Raw genomic sequence first — 24,318 nt, 5'->3', positions numbered from 1 at the left:
CCTTTTTTAAGGGAAAGAAAAAATGAGAATGTTTGGATCTATATCACCATGGACTGTGTGAGCAAAAATTAGCATTTAATATCATTTGCTCTACAGTCAGTGGAACTGTCTTCCTTAGAAAAAAAGATAGCAACATCTAGCAGAAAGAACCAACGGAAGGCTGCAGAACATGCTATTCTTCAGAAAAAAAGTGAAGGAACTGTATGCAGCTTTTCAAACTCTGTCCCAACCTTGTAACATATTATGTATGTAAAGAGATTGTTATTTGAAAATAATTTAATATCTGAATTAAAGTCAGATAAGATTATTGAAATGGAAAAGCAACTGGAAGGTTCAAAACTGTGTAAAAAATCTGTTGGAACACAGCCCAAATTCAAAGAACTTCTCCCTTATTTCTTAATGTCACTAAAGCATTTAGGGTAGAGAAGGAACTCATTGAGCATATTCTAAAGAAAATCCTTTCCCCTCCCCCTTCAGGGATGAAAAGTGAAACAAAACCACAGTTTAGCTTGCAAAAAGATAAAAAGCTTGTGACTATTTTCCATTGACATCTGAGCATGATGTGAAGAGAGCAACTCTGTTAGGAAGGCTATGCAAAGCCAAAACTGAAAAAGTCACTGCCTGAAACTCCCTGTCACAGAGAAATCCAATTTGTCACTGCAACAATTAAAAAAAAAAAAAAAACCAACCACATCTATTTTCATTAGGAGCATTGCTGCGATAAGAACTCAACAGGTTTTCAGCAGTTTTTAATCACAGGCCAAAGAATAAATTTTGGAGTAAAAAAAAATAAAAAAGGTTTGCCCTATTAGTGAGGGTAAAAAAATCACAAAATTTTAAGCTGAGACAGAAATAATTCATCCTTTTCATGTTGAGTTTTTTTCTTTCAAAAACACATCAAACAGACAAATTACGGGAGACATCCAAATATCACCATGCACAATCATGCCCCTGAGGTGGAAGGTACCCTCGTCCCTCTTCTTGATATGCTAATGTTTATCTATCTCAGCCATGCAGTCTGGAGGTTTTGCCTAATCTTCTGATAAAATAGGAGTTATATATGTTTTGTACCAGCTCTTGCTGGGCAGAGGAGGGTCACGAAGATGATCAGGGGACTGGAGCACCTCCCCTATAAGGACAGGCTGAGGGAGCTGGGCTTGTTCAGCCTGGAGAAAAGAAGGCTGCGGGGTGACCTCATTGCAGCCTTTCAGTACCTAAAAGGAGCCTACAATCAACTCTTTGAAAGGGTAGATAACTGCAGGACAAGGGGAAATGGTTTGAAGTTGAGGGAGGGGAGATTTAGGTTGGATGTCAGGGGGAAATTCTTTACAGAGAGAGAAGTGAGGTGCTGGAACAGGCTGCCCAGAGAGGTTGTGGATGCCCTGTCCCTAAAAGTGCTCAAGGCCAGATTGGATGGGGCCCTGGGCAGCCTGGTGTAGTATAAAATGGGAAGGTTGGTGGCCCTGCATGTGGCAGGGAGATTGGAGCTTCATGGTCCTTGAGGTCCCTTCCAACCCTAGCCATTCTGTGATTCTGTGATTCTCTACTGCAAAGCAACTCCAAAGCTGATCAAATATATATCTTTTAAAAAAGAGGAAGTAACAGTTAATCAATTTTGCTAAATAAAGTATTCCAATTTAGCCCCTTGAATATTGAGATGAGGTGGAATTACTGTGTTCCATTGTCTTGACTTTTTGTTCTCATTAGCTATTACTCTGACTTTAGGACATTTTTTTCTCCCTGATCATTTTCCCTAAAAATACAGTGCTCTGCTTTTTGTTCTGAAACCAGTGCCTCACCTCTTCCTCTAAAAAAAAATATTTCTCTACTTTTTTTCTGTGAACATTTTCCTACTTTTTCCATTTTGCTGGTGGAAGATTTAGTACTGTTCCTTCATTTTATAGTGTCTTATTCTGGTCTTCTTTTTCACCCAGCCATGTCTTGGCTTTGAAATTGGATAATATAATATGCTATTTGCTCAGAAGCCTTTGCCCGAAATCTGCTGTGGCACAGTACTTTCCAAAATACAGAATACTTTTATGGGGACAATTTTATTTCTTTTTTATTTAGCCACATCACTTTATTTGTTTTTGGTGATTATCATTAGATATTTTGTTATGAAAAGAAAATTTTATAGGAGGAAAATGATGTATGAAAATTAAAAATCATGTATAAAAGGAATAGCTCACAAAACAAACATGAATGAGAATAGCTGTCTTGACTGATGAGAAAAACTATGCTATGGTTTCTAGGAAAGACAATCTAGTGAACAATAAGAGTTTGCCTACCATGAGTACCCCAAAGTGTGTGAGGTGGTTGCATAAGCAAACTGTTTCATTTTCATTGGACTCTGCTTGCACTTCACAGCCCGTAGGGTTCCAGCCACCATTGCCACCTGTAGAAATGGAATAGGAGTAACTTTACTTCCCAACAAACATCTATGATCTTCTCATTGGGTTCTTCATCTCATCTTGAGCAAAAGCGGAAATGCATAAATAATAAACATATAACACAAGTGGATATTAGAAGCAATCAATCATTAAAGAAGAAAGTGTTAGATTTCTTAGCTTCTAAGAGAATTCCATCAGACAAGTGTCCCAATTATGGCCTACTGAGAAGAAACAAGGGCTATAGTAAAGTTAGGGAATTTTTTAGCTAATGAACAAGGATCATGCATTTAGACACACGTTAATTTTACCGAAGGATACAATGGTTTTAGAACTCCTTTATACCACCCTGATGTGATGATTGCACCTGCCTTCCTCCTACTCACACATCCCCAGGCACATGAAAGCATTTATGGCCTACAAGCATAGGATCCCACCCTTCCTCTCTGCAGTGTGTGGTACAAAAGATCAGAGTGGATATTCTCAGATATTCTTAAAGAAAACATGAAGTAAACTATCCTCTTCTTATCCCATTTTCTTGAAAAATAAATGTAGAAATATTTTATTTAAAAAAAAACTGTAAAAAAGTAATATTTGCATTCCTGATAACTTCTTTCATTTTTTTCCCACTCCAGTATGAGCTAATTTTGAGAAACTGTTCATGTTCTCTGAGCTCTTCAGGATGTTTTGCCAACTGTAGGAAAAATTCTGCAAATTATCTATCAAACCCCGTAACTTTACCTCCAATTCAAGACAAAATCTTTCAGAAGACTGTGATGTTCCAAAATCATTCAAAACTGTTTCTCCTTGGATGTGCTTTATCAATTTAGATTACTAATTAGTTCTTTCTTTTCTCTCTCTGTTTTTATTCTTCTACATTCTCCCCAGTAATTATGACCGACTTTCCTACTTTCATCTGCTATGTTGGACAATAAATTTTAGCAGGATATCTAAGAAACATGTATCTATCTGATTAGCATTATTATTTGATTTTCACATATAAACAGATCAGTGAAGAACAGTTATCAGATACAGAAAAATAAAGAAACATTACAAATTTAAAATGTTAACCAAGATTACAAGCGAAATTTTTAATAAGAATATTTAACATCTGCTTTTACAAGTGACTTTACTAATAAGAAGAAATGATGTAGTCTAAAGTTGTCACCTAATTTTTCAAACTGATAAAGAAGTAAGAAGAAACAAAGACAGTGACTGATTTTTTATTCACATAAAAGAAACGACGGTATTTTTAAACTTACCATTTTTGGCCATATCCCAGAAGACACAGGTTGGCTTAGGATCTTCCTAAGAACACACAGAAAAGACTATTTATACCTCTGCAGATACAAATCTCATCAATACATACATTTTCAGAAAATGTTTTTCTATGTACATTTCTGCTAGAAAGACAGTACAATACAAGCAGTGGAATTCTGCTAGACCTTATTCTTCTAGAAAGACAGATTTGCACAGATTACAAAAAGGAGTATTATCTTTCCACATCCTCAGAATGAGAACATTTTTTTTTCTCACTAAAGTAATCCATGAGTATGATGCCTTTACAATGTCTAAGTATTGTTTTACTGTTTATGTCTCAGTGAATCCTCTATGTAACTGGCCTCACAACCATGCAAAAGTCTGCTGAACTTGAGTGGAGGTTGTTGTGCCTAACCTTGAAATAGTTATAAAACCAAGAAGTAAAGTGAATTGAAATGTCAAAATAATGAATCAGCTTATCACTGTGTAAAAAATCTACCTATGTACTGAATTTCAACACCGTCTTTCTTCATTTCTCTAATGCTGTTGTCTCTTTTGCAGTAACTACTGGTAGCTGTGGTTTTATATTTTTAACTGAAACTGTAGGTATCGAAGGGTAGCACTGGGGCTTTATTTCCATGAATTAATTATATCTTTAAAAAATGTGGTTCTGCCCATTCTTCTTGTGCAGAAATCCACATAATAAATATATATATATATATCTTTGGGAATTATTAATGAAGAAATTTCTGTTTAATCAAAGAATTTAAGTCATTATAAAGTTCCAGCTTAATAAATAATGTCCCTGGTCATGAGCATTGTCATAAACTGATCATGAAAATGGGTTTTACAAATAGTTATTTGCACAAATTGCCTCTGAGTGCCAGAATCAATAGTCTTTCTAATAAATCATGGATGGATTAGGAATGTGTGAGAATGAGATTATTTATTTTTCACTTTTTGCTTACTTGCTTTGTTAGAGATTTTATTTACATTTGAGTTAATATACAAAATCTGCTAAAATCAATGAAGCTATAAGCTCAGTCTTTACTAATAGGTCACTCTATAAGTAATGCCTCCTAATTATTTCAGTAGAAACTACAACAGATACGAAGGACACAATGCCACCACTTGATAGAGAAAAGTCTCAGCTGCAAAATGCTATTTTTCAGCATAGTCACCACCATTAGCTATGAGTTTTTGCAAGCAAAGAACAAGAGCTTGAATGCCATGCTTGTTCTAGAAATGTGCCCCAGTGGAGGTGACCCACTGCTGCTGTTACCACTGCTGAAACACACTACTCACTCCCTCACTGTGCTCACATCCACTGTTTGATCTCCACCAATGCTCAGCAAGTGTTGATGAATGTCAGTGAGTGTCATTTTTTCCCCATGGAGAAATTCAGTGACACACCTTTGCTTCAAATGCACTTCCATGTCAGATGGCATCTCATCAGACTACCTGTCGCCATCTGTCTCACAGCAAAAAAATGTTCAATCTCTACTGCTGTACTGCCTCATCTGCCACTGAGGTTGAGGGCCTTGATAATAAGATAGGAGGCATTAATTTTGAAGTAGCCCTTTTATACATAATCTGCATTCCTGTTCTTTTGAATAATCAGTCTCTTCTTACTTGAATTTTGGTATGTTTAATTGTAATCTTCACATATTCCTGAAGATCTCGAATAGTTATGTTTCCAATACTGCATGCCACCACAAAACTGGTCAAGTTTCCAGGAGTTTCTGCATCCTTTAAAAGATTCAGAAAAAAACCATAATTGCTTACATAGCACATAAAAGAAAAGCCAGAGTACATTTTCATTTTCGTAGCATGCCAGAATAAATAAACTGTCAGCATTTTTGCATTTTTGATCACGTAATGTAATAACATTCTGTTTATAAACTAAAATAATGGATTTTCTTCATGAAAGTTTCCATATTTTCTTTATAGTCATAAAAATACATAGGCATTATTACAATGAGAGGTTAGAAGGTACCCTTTCCCCTTTTAATAATTTTGTCTGATGCCACCAAAGTTGTAACTCAAAGTAGCAGATAACAAACCATGATATGATAAGCTTATTTCCCTACAGGAGAATGAACTAGCTTTCTTGTCTTGATGTTGACACTATTTTTAAAATTTTTTTTTTTGCTAGGTGCAAAGTTTTTGGAGAATATTCTGTTTCCTATGGACAGTTGTTAAGCCATCCTCCATCTTATTATCATATAGTGAAAAAACTCAAAGGCATACTGTAAGGTCTTATTTAGTGGGAATGTAAATAGAAGACTGAAGATACTAATGCCATCTATATCTTTAAATGAAAAATATCAGGTTGACAATTTTCCAAAAAAGAAATTTTCCTTGTAATCTGAGAATTTATTAAAATGGTAGTGCTTTGAAAATTTGATTTTCCTGTGAAGAAGCTTCATCAAAGCCTGAATGGCTATACAGCTGGTTGTCCTTTTGGGAAACCAGAAACTTTAAACTTCCAGGTCACTACGTACTGCAATTGCCTAAAATGAAGTGTTCACTTCATTGGTTTTAAGGTATTTTCCCTGGTCTCCAGCTAGTCTCTTATCAGGTCATTGTCACATATGCCAGACAGTAATGTCTTTGTAACTTAGGGGGTCACAACTGGCACTGTGCTCCTTTGCTTGGGGTACTGACACCTGCTCCAGCACTAGGATGTGTGCATTCCTTTCCATGATAAAGCAGCTTATGGAATTTTGGTCGCATGCTATGTTAGAATTTTTTTCTTTTGTTTTTGCGTTATGATTTTTTGTTATCAATATTCCACATCACAACATCGTGTATTATATTATGCCATATCACATCCTACTATCATATTTAGTAGATTAATTTTCTCCCTTAGCTTGTTGCCACTATTTTGTTTTTAGGACCGTCTCCCCAGCTTTTCCCTTTTTCTCCCTTCTTACTCTCCCAGGGCGTGGGGCTGTGAGTCCCTCCACACCATTTAGTCATAGAACTGGGCCAAACTGGGCCAAAAACCATTGATAGATTTTCAGTGAATGATTAAGAATCACTTAAAATCACCATTAAAGAAAACACTTAGACTTGGTATAGTTTTATGTAATTATGACAATCCTATATCCGTATTTTCCTGGTTTCTTTACTAAAGAATATTTATCCTTTTTCTCCAAAAAGTAGCCTTAACACGAATACTAATTTAAACAGTTAAACATACTTCAGGTTGTATTTTAGAAGGTAACCGAGGGTCATGGGTAATTTCTTGCCTTGATTATCTGAAGAATCTGGATACACTGCCAATAAAAATGACAATATAGGAACAATGCAATACTACAGAGTTCTGCAGATATACAAGAGTCGAAGGTCACTTAAAATAGTAATGGGAAAACAAACTAAAGCCTTCTGAGTTATCTTCTGAGCTTGCAGTTTACTATAAAATATTTCCATATTAATTAAGCCCTTTTTTTCTTTTTTTTTCTTTTTCTTTTCTTTTTTTTTCTTTTTTTTTTTCTTTTTTTCCAAGCTGTAAAACTCTTTCTAATTCTACTTTTCTTTCATTTATGTATTTTTTTTTATTTTTTATTTTTTTGCATTAAACATGCAGGAAATATTTATGATCAATATGTGCATGGACACAAAGGAGAAGAGAAAGACATCAATCTGGGTCCCTTTTGTTTTCAGGTACCAATATATAGTTATCCTTATTCTGTGACTAGGTTGTCTGTAAATAGATCCAGACATCATTAAAATAAAGTTTGCTTGTGATAGCACATAAAAAGAATAGTATGTATAGAAAAAAATGTTCTCTGTACAATGGTAGTCAGTCCAGAATTTCAGAGTAGATATAAGTAGCCCATTGGGTACGACTTTCAATCAACTCTTTCAAGGTAAAGAGAAATAACAGCAGATTTACAGGCCAAATTCCCAACTGATATAAAAGAACCCAGCTCCACTGAACACCAGTGACTTGTATAAAAGCACCTCTATAGAAGATACTCCCTATCAAGGGCCTCACTACTTTACACTGACTGTAATCAGATGGGATCCAGCTTGCTGTGGATTACTCTGAAAGAAATGTTTACGTCAATGTCACAGGAATGTACTGCTATTAAATTGCTCACACTACTTCAGTGTGGATGGCTATTTTGTCACTGAATTCAAATGTCTCTAATGCCTACGTTTGCTATCACCATTTGATACCTATGGGAAATGTTTAGCAGTTGCCTTTGACTTACACTAGCTGAAATTACTTCAAACACACTGAAGGTTACCTGAAAAAGACCATTTTTATTGAAGAAAGTAAATTGAGCCCTTGATATAACTTCAATGTCATCTTGACTTAAATTCTTCAGTAAACTTGGTGGTAGAATGACAGAAGCAATGGCATTTGTCTGATCCTTGTCAAAGTCTATCTGTTAAATAAAAACAACAGAAGAAAAGAACATATTCAAACAAAAAGCAAGCCATCCTTTGTCCACAACTGTGTTCAAATGCTTTATGAAGATATCTAAAACATTGAACTAGAACTTTCAGCATAAATTTTACCTGTACCTATGCAAGATCCAATTCAATTTTTTTTTTTTTTTTTTTTAGTTAGCTGTGGAGGCTTTTTCACACAGCATGAAATTAAATTTTTGCTACAGGAAGACAGTAGATTTAAAAAAAAAAGAAAGAGCTCTGTTTCACTGATATAATGATTTGAAAATACTGAGATGGCAATTACAGCAGTCTTAATAATTTTCAGTAACCATTAAGATATATTTCCTTGCACAAAACAATGTTGAAAACAGAAAAAATATACTCCAATCATTCTTTATTTAGTTGTAATTTTGTGTTTGATCAAATATCTGAATTAATTCTCTTACTAGCTTTTACAGTTACTATGTCACAGAAAGGTGACATTAAAATAATAGTTAGTGTCACCATTCTACAATTATCATGCAATGCAGCATAAAAAAAAACATTTTTTGTCATGAGAATAATCAATATTGGCAACATGCCAGACAACTGAAAGTCCTTTATGGCACATGAATGTAATAAGTGAGCAAAGATAAAAGAGGATACAAGCTTGTTTTTCATTACCTATCTGTCAGTATGTCTATGACTGCCTGCTGTTACACCATGACAAACTCAATGTGTACCAGGCTATCCATCAGAAAGAGAGGAGTAATTCATCTAATACTGGCTATTGTAAAAGTGTTCAAGAATTTTACTGCAAGATAAGGAAATTCACACTCCTGACTTCTTCAGACCCAAGTTATATTTATGTCTCTGATGACTAATCATATGATTCTAAAAACATCATTATTTATTAGAAGGCTACAAGTCATAGGCAACTGATAGATTTATTCAAATTCTAAATTTTCAGTGATTTACTGTGATTAGCAGGCAACAATGGAAATTAATAAGAAGCAGTTCACTTGAATGAAAGTTTGTCAAAGTGTAATTCTGCCACATTAAGCAAAAGATACTCATGTAATAAAGATGTCCCATTAGGTACTGTCTGCAAATGGAGTGGAAGAGGTTTTTATGAAGAAGCAAGGATATATTACAGGAACAATTTAATAATATGAATCACTATAACCTAACTTAGTCAAAGGTTTGGCAAGAAACAAAAAGACAAAAAGGACTAAAATAGAATCTTTCCAAATTACTATGGTTACACTTGCTTGGTATCTACTTCAAGAAACAATATGAAAGAAAATCTGGAAACACTCTGACATACAGTTTAAAGACTTTAAGGTTCCCTGACAATCCTAGATCATCACACTGCTGGTAAAAGTCCTGTGCTTTCAGAGGAGAATCTTCTTCCAGCAGGGATAGCAAGTATCTTTCTTGATAGGCATGGAAAATAGCAGCTGTGACCACAATAGATGCTGAGTTTTCTGGTAGTAAGGGTGCTAAGAATTCTGGAAATGTAAAAGTCTGTGAACAATCTTGTGTTCCAAAAGGAACATTATAAATAACTTGACGGAGTTTTTATTTTATGATTATTTAGACAGTGCTCTAATAAATTATTCCAGGGCAAGAAAATTCCTGGATGTTCTCAAGCCACAGATGGCTTATTATACAGGCAAATATTCCAAGCCCAATTTCAGAATTTTTCCTTTCCTCTTTCCATGAATACAGAACGAAATCTGGAGAAGAAATATTCCTTTGATAAAAATCAAAGAACAATCAGCTATTGAACGTCAGGGATGCTCCATCCCTGGAGGTAGATGGGGCCATGGGCAACCCTGGCCATGGCAGGGGGATTAGAACTAGATGATCTTTCAGGTTCCTCCCAGCCCAAGCCATTCTATGATTCTGTGATTAATACGAGAGCTAAACAAAAGTAGATTTAAAATCATCAGACATTTCTAATAAAACTGATTCAAAGAAATGTTTAGCTGAAATTTCTATGAATATGAATGTGTGAAACTCAATTACATTCAACCCATTTGCATCTATTTAAATCATCATTTGAGTTTTGCTCCAAAGTCTACATAAGGAGCAAATAAAACACCAGTAGCCTATACTACTAGTACTACTAAACACTGCCTTCATTACTGCTTTTTGCTTTTAAAGTACATAGTAGCTTATGTAAAGATGAGATTAATATCTGGCTAGTTGCATGAATGAATTTTGTTCTGTTAGATGCTTACACTCTAGTGATTATTCTTTAACAATTATCATAGTGCTATGTTTAGTCTGAGTTCAGATTTGGGTTCTTTGGCCCAAATTATAGTAGATTGCTGGTGTTCTGGTGTTTTTTTGTTTTTTTTTAATGTTTTTTTTCTTTTTAATCCCAGTAGGTAATGTGCATCTCAGATGCTATTTCATAGCTATTTCATAGCTGTGTATTTTCATTTGTGAAAAAAAAGATGAAAAAATATTTTTGAAGTGATGACAAATTACTATAGCAGCCTGTATTGTAGTACTGGAGATCATTCTGCATTTTGAGGGATGTGTCCTTTTATTTTCATGCGTCCGTGATGATGGTCAAGATCTGTGTGAATGTCTCGAACACTCATGGACATCCCAGGCAGCAATAGCCTAACAACCTTCATGTGGACAACTGGATCAGCCTTACGCCCCTGTTAGCAGTATTTACACTGTACAGGAAGGTTGAATATCTACTCAATCTGCAGAAAGCTACACATATATATATCTACATTCACTTGTCTCATGCTAAACCTGAAATGCATTGATAAAGTTGTTAGTGCACAATGGGTAACACAACAGGCTGTTAAATATGATTTTCCCTTTTCATTGGTTTAAAAAAAAAAAAAAAAAAAAAGAAGAGGAAAAGATAAGATCTCTTCTGCATTTGTAAGCAAATAATTTTTCATCCATATGGAAGATATGGGGGTCCATCTGGTATTTCTGTCACTCAAGTAAATGCTGTGCTAACCTTTTTGGATGATTACAGGAAAAAAAGGAAATAGAAAGCGGGGGGTGAAGTAGGGAGTTGTAAGCAGTTTCATAAAAATAAATAAACTTGGAATAACAGTCACATTTAATGTTCAAACACAACTGCCCATGTTACCTGGAAATCAGATGCATTATTCTGTGGACTGACACTGAAAGAAGAACCTTTGAATGAAGTTGAATTTACAGAAGACACTCCAAGTGCAAGATTGCGTGTTGAAATACTCATGGATGGTCCTGTGAACTGGATCTTTAAAGCCAAGGCATCAATAGTTTTAAGAGCTCTGAAAACAGAAATAAAATTATTTTATTCTACTCTATATGCTCTCCATGTATTCTCTTCACCTTAAGGCAATGCTCTTATGCTTCTGTCACCCAGTTTTGTATCCACAAGGAGACTGTCAAGCTGTAAACATACGTGTATCTTTTGAACACAGAAGGTTTTGATAGATAGAATTTTTCTGATTTACATGTCACTGGTCCTGAAATTATCTTCTGACAACACCTTAATGTACGCTGTGTCATTCATCAACAGTCTTTTTTTCCATTAAAAAATTTTGTCATGTACATTAATTTTATTACAAGAATAAATATCTGCTTAACTTATTTGGAATTTCTTTTCACAGGAATCAGAAAAAAATGATTTGTTTTATGGTACTTATAGGGAAGAATTAATCAATTTCCTAAATTTTTTTAAAAGCAAATGCAGAAATACTTACTCTGAAGATGATGCTGCCAATACACTGTCTGAACTGTTTAGAATATTGGAAAAAATTGTCACCACAGTAGAACCCAGAGATTCATCAATTTCTTCATCATTCACAATTTTTTTGAGTTTCTGGACAACATCGTTTACTTTGTCTGAGGTAAGCTGCTGCCCTTCACCAGTGAGATTCAAAAGCTGATTGGCAATATCAGCTGCATTTTCTGTTGAAGCAAAAATAGTAAATAATCTGTACCAATCTTGAGGCAATTTAAAAATACAAATTTTTATCCTCATTACTGAAAATATAGAGCATGTTCTGTGGTACTTATAATAAACATGAAACTGTATTATTTTACCTCATTCGTGTTTTTATTTAAAGCATATATAACCTGGTAATTCTTATATACCGTCCGCATGGGTTGTGACTTGCTTTACACTGATTTGATCTGATTTTGTAAATCAGAGCAACTACTGAAACGGCTGATTGATAGAAAGGGGATTAAGAAATAAAACCATATTTTCTTTTTTCTTCTCTTTATGATATTGTCTTTTTTGGGAAGAGATGGGAAAACCAACAACAAAACAAAAACAACAGCGACAAACAACAAACAAACAAAAACCAACAAAAAAAACCCCAACACCTGCTTCTGTGTCCCCCTTGAAGCAAAATCAATGTGTCCCAAAGTCACCACTACTGACAAAAAATTCACTTTTCATCTCTGGGGAGAAAGTCTGACCCCACCATGAATGTTGTCAATTCATTTGCGTGAATGCACTCTTACTGATAGGGCTGGGCAATACAGCACAGAAGCAAATTTCATGAGAAGAATCTTCCTATTAAGGAAAGGTTGACATTTTGTTTAGTGACAAAGCATTAGTATAAACTGAATGTTAAACAATGCTTTGAGCCATCTGGATAGAAAACTAAATACTTAAATTTTACAATGTCAAATATTTTATATTTACTGAAAAATCACAAATAAGATTTCAAGAGAACATCAGCCTTCTTTGGTCTGAATGTGATTGTGGGCTTTTCTAAAGCTGAGTTTTATAATGCAGCTTTTGCTATGTTTGCTGTAGAGTGTCCATTTCAGAACAAAAAATGTTTTCATACAGTGTGACTATAAGTACTCATCACAATCCACTACATTAGGTCAGGCTCCATATGAAATCCCCATCAGTGGTGTAAGATAAAAAGTCTTCTATGGGAAAGCAATGCAGAAGGAACAGCTTGCTGTAGCTCTGAGTTAACTTTGAGAATATCCTGCTCTTCACTAACTCTGGCACTAAAATAGAGTGCAAAAAAAAAAAAAAAAAAAAAAAAAATTTGTCTGTTCATTTTTTAACTCCTTTAACACACCAGAATGATATCAAGGGGTACTTTTCAAACTGATAATAAATCTGAAAATGCCTGATCATAAGCTCTGTGAAAAGAGTAGAATTCCTTCCCCTGGTATCTATGGTCATTGGAAATATTTAAAAATTTGTACAAACTTGAGTATCAAACTGGCGCAAGCTTCCTGCCTCTGTTCTCGATGAAATTACCTGAAGAATTTGATTTATTTCATTAACTGATATCCAGAATGGGTGGGTTGGATTCAATTTGGTGCGCTTCCCTAGAACTTTGTCCATGTGTTTTTCTTTTTAAAAAACAAAACAAAACAAAACAAAACAATAATGGTAAAAATGAGGAATACATTCTGCCTTAGTGTAACTTTCCTCCTTATAGTAGTTAGAAACCAAAATGTACAAAGCTGTCACTTTAGCCAAAAATCAGTATCTATACACTTACCTGTGCAATTTCTAAGATCTGGTTGGCCCCAGTATGATGTGTAATTCTGCAGACCCAAATAGCTAAAGAGGAAAAATGACAAAATGTACATGAAATACAATGGCGTAATTATATAGATGTTTCATAATTGTTTTGCGTGTGTCATAATGATACAATATTGTTGATTCGCAAATTTTCTTGCAATACTAGCTCACTGAAACTAAATGTATGCTAGACAGTGGACATATGTGATCTGTAGAGTGACAGAGTTGAGAAAAACTGCAGTTCCTTTGGACAAATTTAATGCTGATTGCAATACTGACTTGACAAATTGATTAACAGAAAATGTGTATTTCAGAAAAGACCCCAAAATTGACACAAGCTATTATGTCCCTATTTAATATAGTCTAATCAGATGCTGTTTCTGTATTTTTTCTTTGATATAAATGGCTTTGATCAGGTCAATAGCAAGCGTTAATACCTTCAGAAGAACAAGAACAGGGGCTGTGCAGAGATAGAATATTACACCATCTATGAAAACCAGAAGGTCACCATCAGATACAGGTTCAAGATGAGTGACAGGCATAAAAAGACTGTAAGCTTTTTCAAAACGTTTTTCTATAAAACCTTACCATAGCAAAATTCCCACATATGGCTCAGAAATTAAGCACACTTCTTCCTAGATTTCCTTTCAGGAGATACCATAGTATAACAAAGACAGGATTGAGAAAGGGAAAAATTTAGCCTTTCACTCAGTACATGCTTGAATAAAGTTATTCCGTGTTTGCTTGGAAGCACAAATCTAGAAAACACTACGGGGACAGGTTTCTTTGCCTCAGAATAAAACACACCATACCTGTGCTCCGTATAGGTAAAAGCTAATGTGGGCATAGAAAACACAGTGCAACACAGAACACAGTAACTTTTTTTAGAAGTGTGGCAGACAGATAACCAACACTATTGTTTATACCACGAATGAATAATAAAGATAAGCAATACTGGGGCAGCAAAGGCCAGAAGGCTTAATTTTTAATGATTCGGAGACTGACATAAAAACAATCTGACCCATGCGCTACTTACTTTAAAACAAAAGTTGGTCTATCAGAATCTAGCTGTTCTTGTATAAGATTATGAGGCTGAGGAAGTGAGTTAGTTAAAAATAATGCTGATTGTTTTCCTGTTTGGCATAGAACCTCAAAGCTGATTCCTACCCATGTTGACATATTGTTTATAAAAAGTGAAAGATCTAGTCTTCTCAGAACATGTTCCAGATGCAGTGGGTGGATGAGACTACTGTATTGCAATAGGATGATTGTTGATCATCCTAAATACTGAAGAGATTAATTAATACTGCATTCAAGAACTCATAGGAGATCAAAGCCATATTATTCTAGTAATATTTCAAAGGAAGTCATAATATTCTCTTTTTAAAGAGGGGAAATAGAACTACAGTGTTTAAATAATTGGTTGATGTTCACAAAGAAAGGCTATATTAGGGAAAAATTATCCTCAACTTTAAAAGCTTAAGTCCAAATCTTTGAGCATTAGACTACCCACCTTCACATACGACTAATTACTAATAACATTCTTGTTTCAAAGGATTTATTTTACCTTCATTTAACTGGATAAGAAGTTCTGGATTGAATTAAATAAATATACTACTCATCTTTGCAAAACTTTTGTCAAAAAGTTTCTTGCTCAAGTTGAGATTGGTAGTAAAGTAGTAGTAGATATTTGATTTTGGCAACGTTAACATCACAAACTGAAGAAAGCAGTAAGAAGGTGCTATTTTCACTTTGATCATGTATTACATCCTACAGCAGTAGTAGATAAGCTTTTTTCTCTTATTAATGAAGTATGTACTCGTACTGCACACACATGTTCTCTCACAGCATAGAAATCATCCTTCTGAGATATGGTATCATTCAGTGGCATCTGTTGTGGATGATAAGGTCTAACTATATAACCAGAAAACTGAAGCTCTCAGCTTCTCTGGTCTTTAACCACCTACCAGGTTCTTGATGCAATCTGAACTGAACTCCCATGGCAAAATGTAAAGTTGGTAACTGTTGGTCTGGTGTCTGGCCAAAAATAGTTTGGAGGGTTTTCTTCAGCTAAACATTTCTCTGTAAAAATAAAAGCATCTCAATTAGTGTTAATTACAAATTTCTTCATTTGTGTTCCATTTCTGTACTAAGCTCACTATCCATTCTGCAGCATGTAGCTCTCTTCAGATGAAATGCTTGAATGTTTTCCATAGACTAGTGGTAAGGGAGGGTGTACAGCAAGGGACAAAATATACTGCTACTGATGCTGAAGGAAAAGCACTGAATGTGCAAACTGCATCCATTTGAGTTCCATCAGCCTCACCCTTTTCCCTACCAAAGGAAGAGCAATCTTGCACTAGAAGATGAATGCAAAAATCTGGGGGATTCACAATAGCTGGAAGAAGATTGATTAAGGACAATGGTTGATAGAATCACAAAGCGGGCTGAGGAGAGGATATGAGGGTCCTCAGTGGTCAGAAATGTCTCATAACATCTCTGGCTGTATATCATACTTCTTTATCCTCAAACAACCAAAGCAGTCAAAAGGAAATGTCCTAGCCTCTTTGAACCAGACAAAAAAAAAAAAAACAAACACTGAATGAAGCAACCTTGACAGCTCTATTTGTTTTAAAAGAGATATCTTGATATCCCTTCTGAGATCAATGGAGCAATAAAAAGGGACAATTCAAAATCTGAGATAGCTATACTGTTTGGAAATGTATGATTATTTTAACATAGGAGATGCTTATTTTTGGACATTCAAATAAAATCAGTTGTGTAATAAGGCTGAATCTACTTACCCACTGGATCAACTTCCACCATATGAAGCCTATATCCCTCTGCTATGGACTCATTATTACTTATGAGCTTTTGTCGGATGTCTTGCTCTTCTAAATTGATGTTGTTGGTAGCATTATAAACCAGAAGGGCTAGAACCTCAAAACTGCAAGGAAAATTATGCAAATGTTTGAGTCAGAGCAGCAGATCCCAAAGATGTGGAAATAAAAATATTTGACAAACTCTAGTTTTCTCAGTAAGAGCATCACCAAGATGCCAAGAATATTGTTTGTTACTTGTAAATCATACAGCAACAGGAAAAGAATGTATGGTTGGGAAATTTCATTCTGTAGTTACCATTAAAGAAGCAGCTCACTAATAAAGCCAGTAAATATTTTGAGAAGATTTAGATTACCTCAAGATATTTTAAAAGATGAAAGCAAAAAATATTCTCCACTGTGAGTTCCCAATGCCCATTTCTAAACAGGTCCTAATTAAATCCAAAAAAATCTGGTTGCTAATGGCTTAGCAACTTAAAAGCTGTAAAGCTTAGAAGCTTTACAGAACTTGTCAGGCTGGAATAAGTCATCCTCTGGAGGGCCTTTCTCTCCACTGACTACTGAATAAGACTAGAAGACTAATAAAGAATAGATGCTTACTTTTCAGATGCTCAAATCTTGATGGAATGAAAAACACCCTCATACATTTCTATGAAGTGTATTTTAGTTCTAATTAGGAAAATCTAGTTGCTCAGATGAGTAATTCAAGTTCGAGCAGTAATAGCTGTTTTGTACTACAGCCCACTGCTACTTTCTCGGGCTTAAGAAGTAGTTCAAAGTGCCCAAGTCTCTTTCCTGTGAGAGAAATAAAACAGTCTCCACCCTTGTCCAAAAACATAGCTTTTCTGGAAAGAAAATAATGAACGGGAAAGAAGTTCTAGCAGGACACAGGAAAGAAATTGAGAGTGGAAGGCTGAAAGATTTCCTCCTGGGACACAGAAAACCCATGTTGGAGAAGAGAATGTGTTGGTACCCAAGAGCATTGCTTGGCTACGGTTAATGGGAGATGACGCCACTGAAGCATGGAACATTGGATCTTCATGGGAGCAGAAAAGTGGAAAAAAAGAAAAATCAAGCCTGCTTTGGGCTGCCTTCATCTTAGCCTTGCCCTTGTATACCCAGACTCTTGAATTAAGACAGACCTTCCTGGTGTGTGATCAGTTCCTGGCAGCCTGGGAAGTGGCAGCACTGCCAGCACATACAGTGAGCACCAAACAAAGCGTCTTTCACTGGGGGGACCCCAAAGCCAGGAAGTAGCAGTGAGCTGCTGGGTCTGGAATGCTTCTTGAAGAATAGAAGACAAAATCTGCAAGGGTGCTGTACAGGAGTGGGCCGGGAGAGATTTCTGGAACCCCCTCTTAGATAGACTGATGCCAAAAATCTGCCTCCAAATGACATCCCAGAGCTGTTCTTTCTGGAGGTGCCTAGTGTGGTACAGTACAAAATTGGTTTACTGTACGAATGTTGCTGTGTGATGACAGACTTAACTATCTTTCTGCCAGAACTCATGTTGAAAACTGCTTAACTCCAACAGATACTTCTGAAAAAAATCTCATTATTGAAATGGTATTAAAACTGGCATTAGAAATAAAAAACTTATCCTTCTAGGGGAAAAAAGTAAGAAAAGCAAAGCCCAAGACTCATAAAGCCTTCAAGAGTCATGAATATAAGCTAAATACTCCACACATTTCACTATTTGACCCCTAAGAAAAGAATTACACATGTTACTTGTTGTTTGCTTTGTTTTCTTTTGAGCATCTGTACTCTTTTTTTCTTTCTTATATCTGCAGTTTTAACACACTGCTGAAGAATGAGATAAAAATGTGGTACAGGTTACCTGCTGGCTTGGCTTGCTTTTTTTGTTTTGTTTTGTTTTGTTTTTGTTTTTTGTTTTTTGTTTTTTGTTTGTTTGTTTGTTTTTCCTTGCAATGTGTTTCATCAGAGAAATTCCAGCTATTTCTAGCCAGGCCACACTTGACCTGCTCCTAGGTATATGAAATTCCTCCTAACATTCCTTTGGACTTGACAAAGTGGTTAACACATGGCAATAGACTCAGCAGGATGAATGTGCAGACTTTTGCTGTACATGTCGGATATATTATGAGGCACCTGTTTATAATGGCATTTATTTTTAGCAGAGCATGGAAATTGCCTACAGGATTGCCAATACTTAGAGCCCTCCAATGCTTCAGCCCCACAGTCTCCTGGAACTTATCCATCTTTCCTGGCTTCTGGCTTCACTCATGTATTCCCTTTACTTCAGAAGAGGAAAACTTAATATTGCTGATGCCACTCCCTACCTCAGCCCTTGGCTGCAAAGCAGAAGTAGTAAGTGAAGAGACACTGCTACTACTCTGCTGCTTATTGCAGTACTCTCAGCAAAACAAAATGATATTTAGTACCTGTAACTGCACAGGATACACAAAACAGAATTATAGATCAGGTAGAGTTGGTTAGATTTATTTTGAACAGCTATGGGAATAATGATGGATGAGGTAGGAATAATACAAAATACAAAAATAATCTGTTAGACCGTTTTGTTATTTGTTTTCTGAGAAACTTGTAGAGCACAAGTGAAGTATACTATGTATTAAGAGCCTGTTCCATATTATGATGAAAACAAATTCTATAAACTTTTCAGAATGACTCATGCTAGCTTCCCAAAGTACGTAAATACCTACTAACTTGACAGCTGATGCAATATGAAGCTGAGTGCTTCCTTCCACTTTTATCACACTTGGAGCCCAGAAAGAAAACATTTTAATAGAGAAGAAAAAAATCCTCAATTTGTGAAACAACAGATCCAAACTCAAATAAATGGCAATACATGCAATAGTGCCATGCTGTGCTGGTACCGTGGGATCTTACACAGCCAACCTTATGTTCTTTATTGAGTGCCATATAAATGCAGGTGGATTCTTGCAGAAGCAATCTATTAGAAATTACATCACCCGCAGTAATTTGTAGCATTACTGCTGTCAATATAAAAAAAAGTTGGCTCTGGTGTGGGTAAACAGAATAAGGTTCCTTTTTTTCTGTCTCTCTTGTCTTTGGGTGTCAGCTGGAATAAGCAGGAGAGCCAGGAAGATCACTGGCTGTCCCTCTTTGCCTTGGCCTGCTGAGCTCAGCAGAGGGGAGGCTGCAGGCACTGCAAGCTGCACTGGGTCATGGGGATGGTAAGGATGGGACTTGTGCTGCCGTGGCGCTGAATACAAAGGCAGCTTTATTCTCGGGCAGGGTGACTCAGAGCTGTTCCAGGACAGTGTGCCTACACATGGGCTGAGCTCTCACTGCTGCATCGTGCAAGGAACCCGGAGTGAGGATTAGCGACTAACCATGTGAGCCGCACAGCACAGGCAGTGGTGTACCTGCTGGTAATCAGCAGCGCGTGTCTGTTCTCTCATTTAGGTCCACCAGACAGAATGAAATAACTGTGGCTCTCAAACCATTCAAACAAATCACTATTAATTTCTTTTGCTGTTAATGCTCTTTGATTTAAAGTGTAAAAAAAAAAAAAAAAAATTTTAAACCACTTCAGTACTCAGTAAATCTGAACTACCACTGACAGTGGAATTTTTCTCAAATACCCAATCATATTTGAGAAAAAAAAATAAGATATCAACATTAAATTCCTTAAAAATCTTGCTGTTATTCTGGCTTTGAAGATAAGTAGTGATGAATAGATAAAATTCAAGAGTGGGAGTACATATGTAGGCTCCGCTTCTAAATACTGCCAACTCCTGAGTATTAACTAGACAACTAGAAAAGAAAGTTGACTGGCATAGGCTAGTCAGTGAAGACTCAGTAATACAGACAGTAGACAAGATGCTAGAAAACATGCAGAATGAGAGAGAAAGAAATTTGAGAAGTCTGCTAATGAAGTCCATAACGGAATTTGAAAGATCTTTCTTATCAGGAATATTGAGCTCAGTTCTGCAACCAAAAAACTATAGTGCAGTATAGGGCAGTTAGAAGTACTCTGCAAAACCATCTTAATTGTCAACAAATCTTCACTTGAGGTGATAGCATTAAAAAGTTCAGAATTTAAAATATGAGAAGATTTGGTATGAAGACCTCTCTTTACAAGGGAATGTAAGCAGAAAGACAAAGAGAGAGGGATGGAATACCTCTTGGTTCTGCAGTTAGTCTTGGCTGAAATGAGTATTTGATTATGCTTGAAATATCCTCCAGAACAACAAAGGAAATCCCTATTCACCCTGAAAATTGCAATCCAGTACTTTCCTGAAAAATGACATCTGACAATGCAGGCCTGTAAGAAACCCAGTTAAAGTCAGTGGAAAGATGATGGAAGTCAGTGGAAGCTGGATCAAAATGAAACATTTTCGGCAAGAGACAAAGGAGGAATCATTCCTCAGTCACTCTGGTGGAATTCCTGAATTCCTCTATTTGTTAAGAAGGCTTACTTTACAGGTCACTGACAAAAGGTGACAGTAGGACACTATGCAGAAACGTGAGTTCAGATGGTAACTACAAAGTTAAGATCAAAGGAAGCAGGAGCGGACCAGTTTCAAGTTGTTCCTAAAATTTCACCTGCACAAACCAGGAAGACTTACAAATAAGAATAGGCATCACAGATGTGTTCATTTAGAATAACATTATTATTTCATGATGAATAATCCGGAATAATTACAAAAAATGCAAAAGCCTAATATTTTGTTTATTTAACCTTACTCAGTAAAGATCCTTGTAGCAAAACTATGTTGCTCTGATGTTGCTAACACTTGTCTAAAACTATTATACAATCTAATTAGCTTAAACTTTATCTAAGTGTGTTCAACTTTCCATTAAGCAACACGGCAGCCAGGAACACAGCATGCAGGATCCTGAATCTGCCTTACTGACACTGGTGGCAAAACTCCCACAGACTTCAAAGAGGCAGGACTACGCTCAGGCATCTCACATTTCCTGCTTTCCTCTTTATTTTCATTTCTAAGAGAATAGATTTCTTTTTAAGTTTAGTGGTCTTTAAACAGATTGCAAGCACTGCGGTTTTTAATTTGGACGAGTTGTTTAATAGTACTAACCTTAGCATTTTTTCACACAGAAAATAAAAGCAGGAAATAGGGCAAAGTTATGACAATTGAGCAGTGGAAGCTTCAGAAAACACACTTTGCAGATCAAATAGAGAAAAGTTTATAAATGTGTTCAGGCTTCAGTTCTCAAAACTGATTGAAAAATGAAAGGAGAAGCAGGGAAGCTGAGATGCTTAGTGAATATCAATTATCCTGCTGAGGTAGCCCAATTATTAGCCAGCTGACTACACCTAGGATAAGCAGGATCCATCTGAGAAAAGCAGCAGCAGCCACGGAAGAGTATGACATCATAAAAGGCGAAGGATTAATGAGAGAAACAAACACATTCATAATTTATCTACATAACAAACACAAATTGGCATCACTTTCAAAGGTTTGTGCAAAGTTACAGGGGATAAACAGTTATGCTCATATCCCATTTATATCTTTCTGCTTTATTTTGAAGAGCTGCCCTCTCTTTAAGAAATGGCAGCACTATGATGAGAAGAAAACAAAGACATAAACAGAAGTACAGATGTGACAAAATTTTGCCTATTAATGTAGTTAATAATCTAACAAAGTGTTAGAGTGATACACTGCTGTCATCTAAAGATCTTATGGTTTTAAAGGTTCTGATAATATTGTGCATTTTTTGGACTTGGCACTCTGTTTGTCTCTCACCAACATCCATGATAACATTTACTAAGCACACTGTCCTTTGAATTTCTGCAGCTCATAGAACTCAGCAATGAAAGAATAACAGTCCATTTCCATATTTTTGTTTTGTTTTGCTCTTCTCCAGAATGCAGTACAGTTCATAATATTTATTTGGAAAATACATGTTTTTAACTTGCCAAAAATAAAAGCCAGCTTCCTATCTCCCTCTAGCAGCTTCTATTTATTGTTCAAATCTTTAATGATTCTTCCTCTTTCATTTGCAAGAAGACTAGGTGAGGTGATTAATAAGAGCAATTTGTTGATAAGACAGCAAGTTAAGCAAATAAGGGTTGAAACAATGAAAACTGATAGAAAAGTCTGGTCAAGTTTACTGCTGAGTTGTTGTTTTTTAACTGTTGTATTAAATACTAATCCAAAAGGTAAGGGGAAAATATATGAATTATGAGAATTTGAATTAATGTAAAGAGGGAAAACTTCTCCAACAGCAGTTTAAATAATTGTGCTAGTGCCCTACAAGGACGAAAACTATGGTCTTGTGCAAAATTCAGAGATGAGAAAGTTTAGTGAGTTGGACTAGTGTGATTACTTCTGTAAAATGTAAAGATCATAACAGTTCTGGGTTGTGTCTAAAGTTTTACCTGTGGAATGAAATTATATTCAGATGAAGATGATGAAAAATAGAGTAAGTAGTACTTCAAAATTAAGGGAAAAACTGGAGTGTGTGTGAGGAATTTATTCTTACTTCAGCAGAAATAAGAAAAATGTTGGGCAAATATTCATAGAAACAATTTCTAGGAATGTTTCATAGAAACTATCAAAAATTACATTCAGAATAAGTTACATACAAGAACTCAGCTTCAGCATTTTAGTAGATCTAGTTAGACTAGTTAGGATGCCAGTAAGAAAAAAATATTACTTCCACTGTGGATTAAAAACTTTAAACCTGCAACCTGCTAATTTATTATTCTCCAAATTGTTGCTATGATGTGTTGTAGGTTTTGCTAAGAATCTTAACTAGGACAAACTCCAGAAAGTTGAAAACTTAACAAAGCATGATGAAACCAATGTTCTGGAGGAAGTAAACAGAATAAAAAAAGGAATTTGCTATCTGGATTTTCTCATTAGCCCAGGCCATCCTTGAAATACTTTATGACATATTAATAACACATAACACAATTGTCTCTGAATTTATAACATGTATTTATGGCACTTTATGGCTCACAGATGGTGAGCGAAGTAGACAGGCCTAGGGTTATCCCAGATAACAGTGACATATAATAGTATATAGAAGTAGTCTAGTGCTGTAACCACAGTGCAGTAGGGCAATCATGGAGAACACCTTGTTAAAGAAAATGCAGTAAACTGCATGGCTCTGGTTTGTGGCCATAGAACCATATATAGTCATAAATATTGACAGACAGACAGACATATGTACAAGAGGCATACACTGTCAGACAGGGAACTGACACATTTTTCATGTTTGAATGTGCTGGAGTAATCTCTCCCTCTTAAACAGCTTTTTTAATAGATCAGGAAAAAGAAACAAAATCCCAAGGACTGAGTGATGGTGTGGTGCCATGAGAAGAAACCAGATGTTCAGTCTGCAATAGAACAGATGCTGACAATATGGACTGCAGATCTCATAAAACACTCAGCAATAAGGTTGGGAAAAGCTCTGCATTCTCCTGCAGCCTGGGATTGTTCGTGAGACCTTACACATGGTCTGAACTTCAAAGGTTTTGCTGGCACAACTGTATCATTTGAAAGTGTGAAAAAAAACCCACAACCACATGACTATACCCTACCATAAATGTAGTTCAGGGAGCAGAATAGCCCTTTCAGAGTCTAGGTTTATACTATACAAGCTAAATATTTTTTGCCAATAAGAGCTGCCTTTCTGCTGTGGGTATGTGGGAAGGAGATAGTACCATTTATAAATCCTTTAAAGTGTAGGTAAATACTACAGAAAACTGTAAGCACTGGTAACTACTTCCTGATGGTAAACTGGAAATATTGGACTGTCTCTGAACTTAAAAAGCTCAAATTTACCACTGCAGTTCTCTAGGGTTAGCAGCTGAAGATTATGCAGGACTTTTGCCTATGCTGCAAAATGATATGTCCCATATACACGTCTTCCCCCTCCCTCCCAAGACTAATTATGTTTTGGTTTCCTCTCTTTAATTTGGTGCTAAGAGTCACTC

The 24,318-nt window shown here is 35.8% G+C and overlaps 1 protein-coding gene across 4 annotated transcripts in view; it reads right to left on the bottom strand.

Annotated features, from left to right (window-relative positions):
- Nucleotides 1-24,318, bottom strand: part of ADGRG6 (adhesion G protein-coupled receptor G6) — a 110,619-nt gene that overhangs the window by 18,772 nt on the left and 67,529 nt on the right. For all 4 annotated transcript variants that reach the window (XM_052675599.1, XM_052675615.1, XM_052675622.1 and 1 more), the window contains 9 exons: nucleotides 16,371-16,513; nucleotides 15,534-15,648; nucleotides 13,544-13,605; nucleotides 11,765-11,972; nucleotides 11,164-11,329; nucleotides 7,907-8,047; nucleotides 5,280-5,396; nucleotides 3,650-3,695; nucleotides 2,289-2,395 (listed from right to left, as the gene is read on the bottom strand). In XM_052675599.1, coding sequence (XP_052531559.1) covers nucleotides 2,289-2,395; nucleotides 3,650-3,695; nucleotides 5,280-5,396; nucleotides 7,907-8,047; nucleotides 11,164-11,329; nucleotides 11,765-11,972; nucleotides 13,544-13,605; nucleotides 15,534-15,648; nucleotides 16,371-16,513 — 1,105 coding nt within the window. The remainder of the gene's footprint in view (nucleotides 1-2,288; nucleotides 2,396-3,649; nucleotides 3,696-5,279; nucleotides 5,397-7,906; nucleotides 8,048-11,163; nucleotides 11,330-11,764; nucleotides 11,973-13,543; nucleotides 13,606-15,533; nucleotides 15,649-16,370; nucleotides 16,514-24,318) is intronic.

The sequence above is a fragment of the Tympanuchus pallidicinctus genome, unplaced genomic scaffold (genome assembly GCF_026119805.1).
Source record: "Tympanuchus pallidicinctus isolate F22 unplaced genomic scaffold, pur_lepc_1.0 scaffold1, whole genome shotgun sequence".
Taxonomy (NCBI): domain Eukaryota; kingdom Metazoa; phylum Chordata; class Aves; order Galliformes; family Phasianidae; genus Tympanuchus; species Tympanuchus pallidicinctus.
The sequence above is the reverse complement of the archived record's forward strand: the minus strand, read 5'-3'. Positions and strand labels throughout refer to the sequence as shown.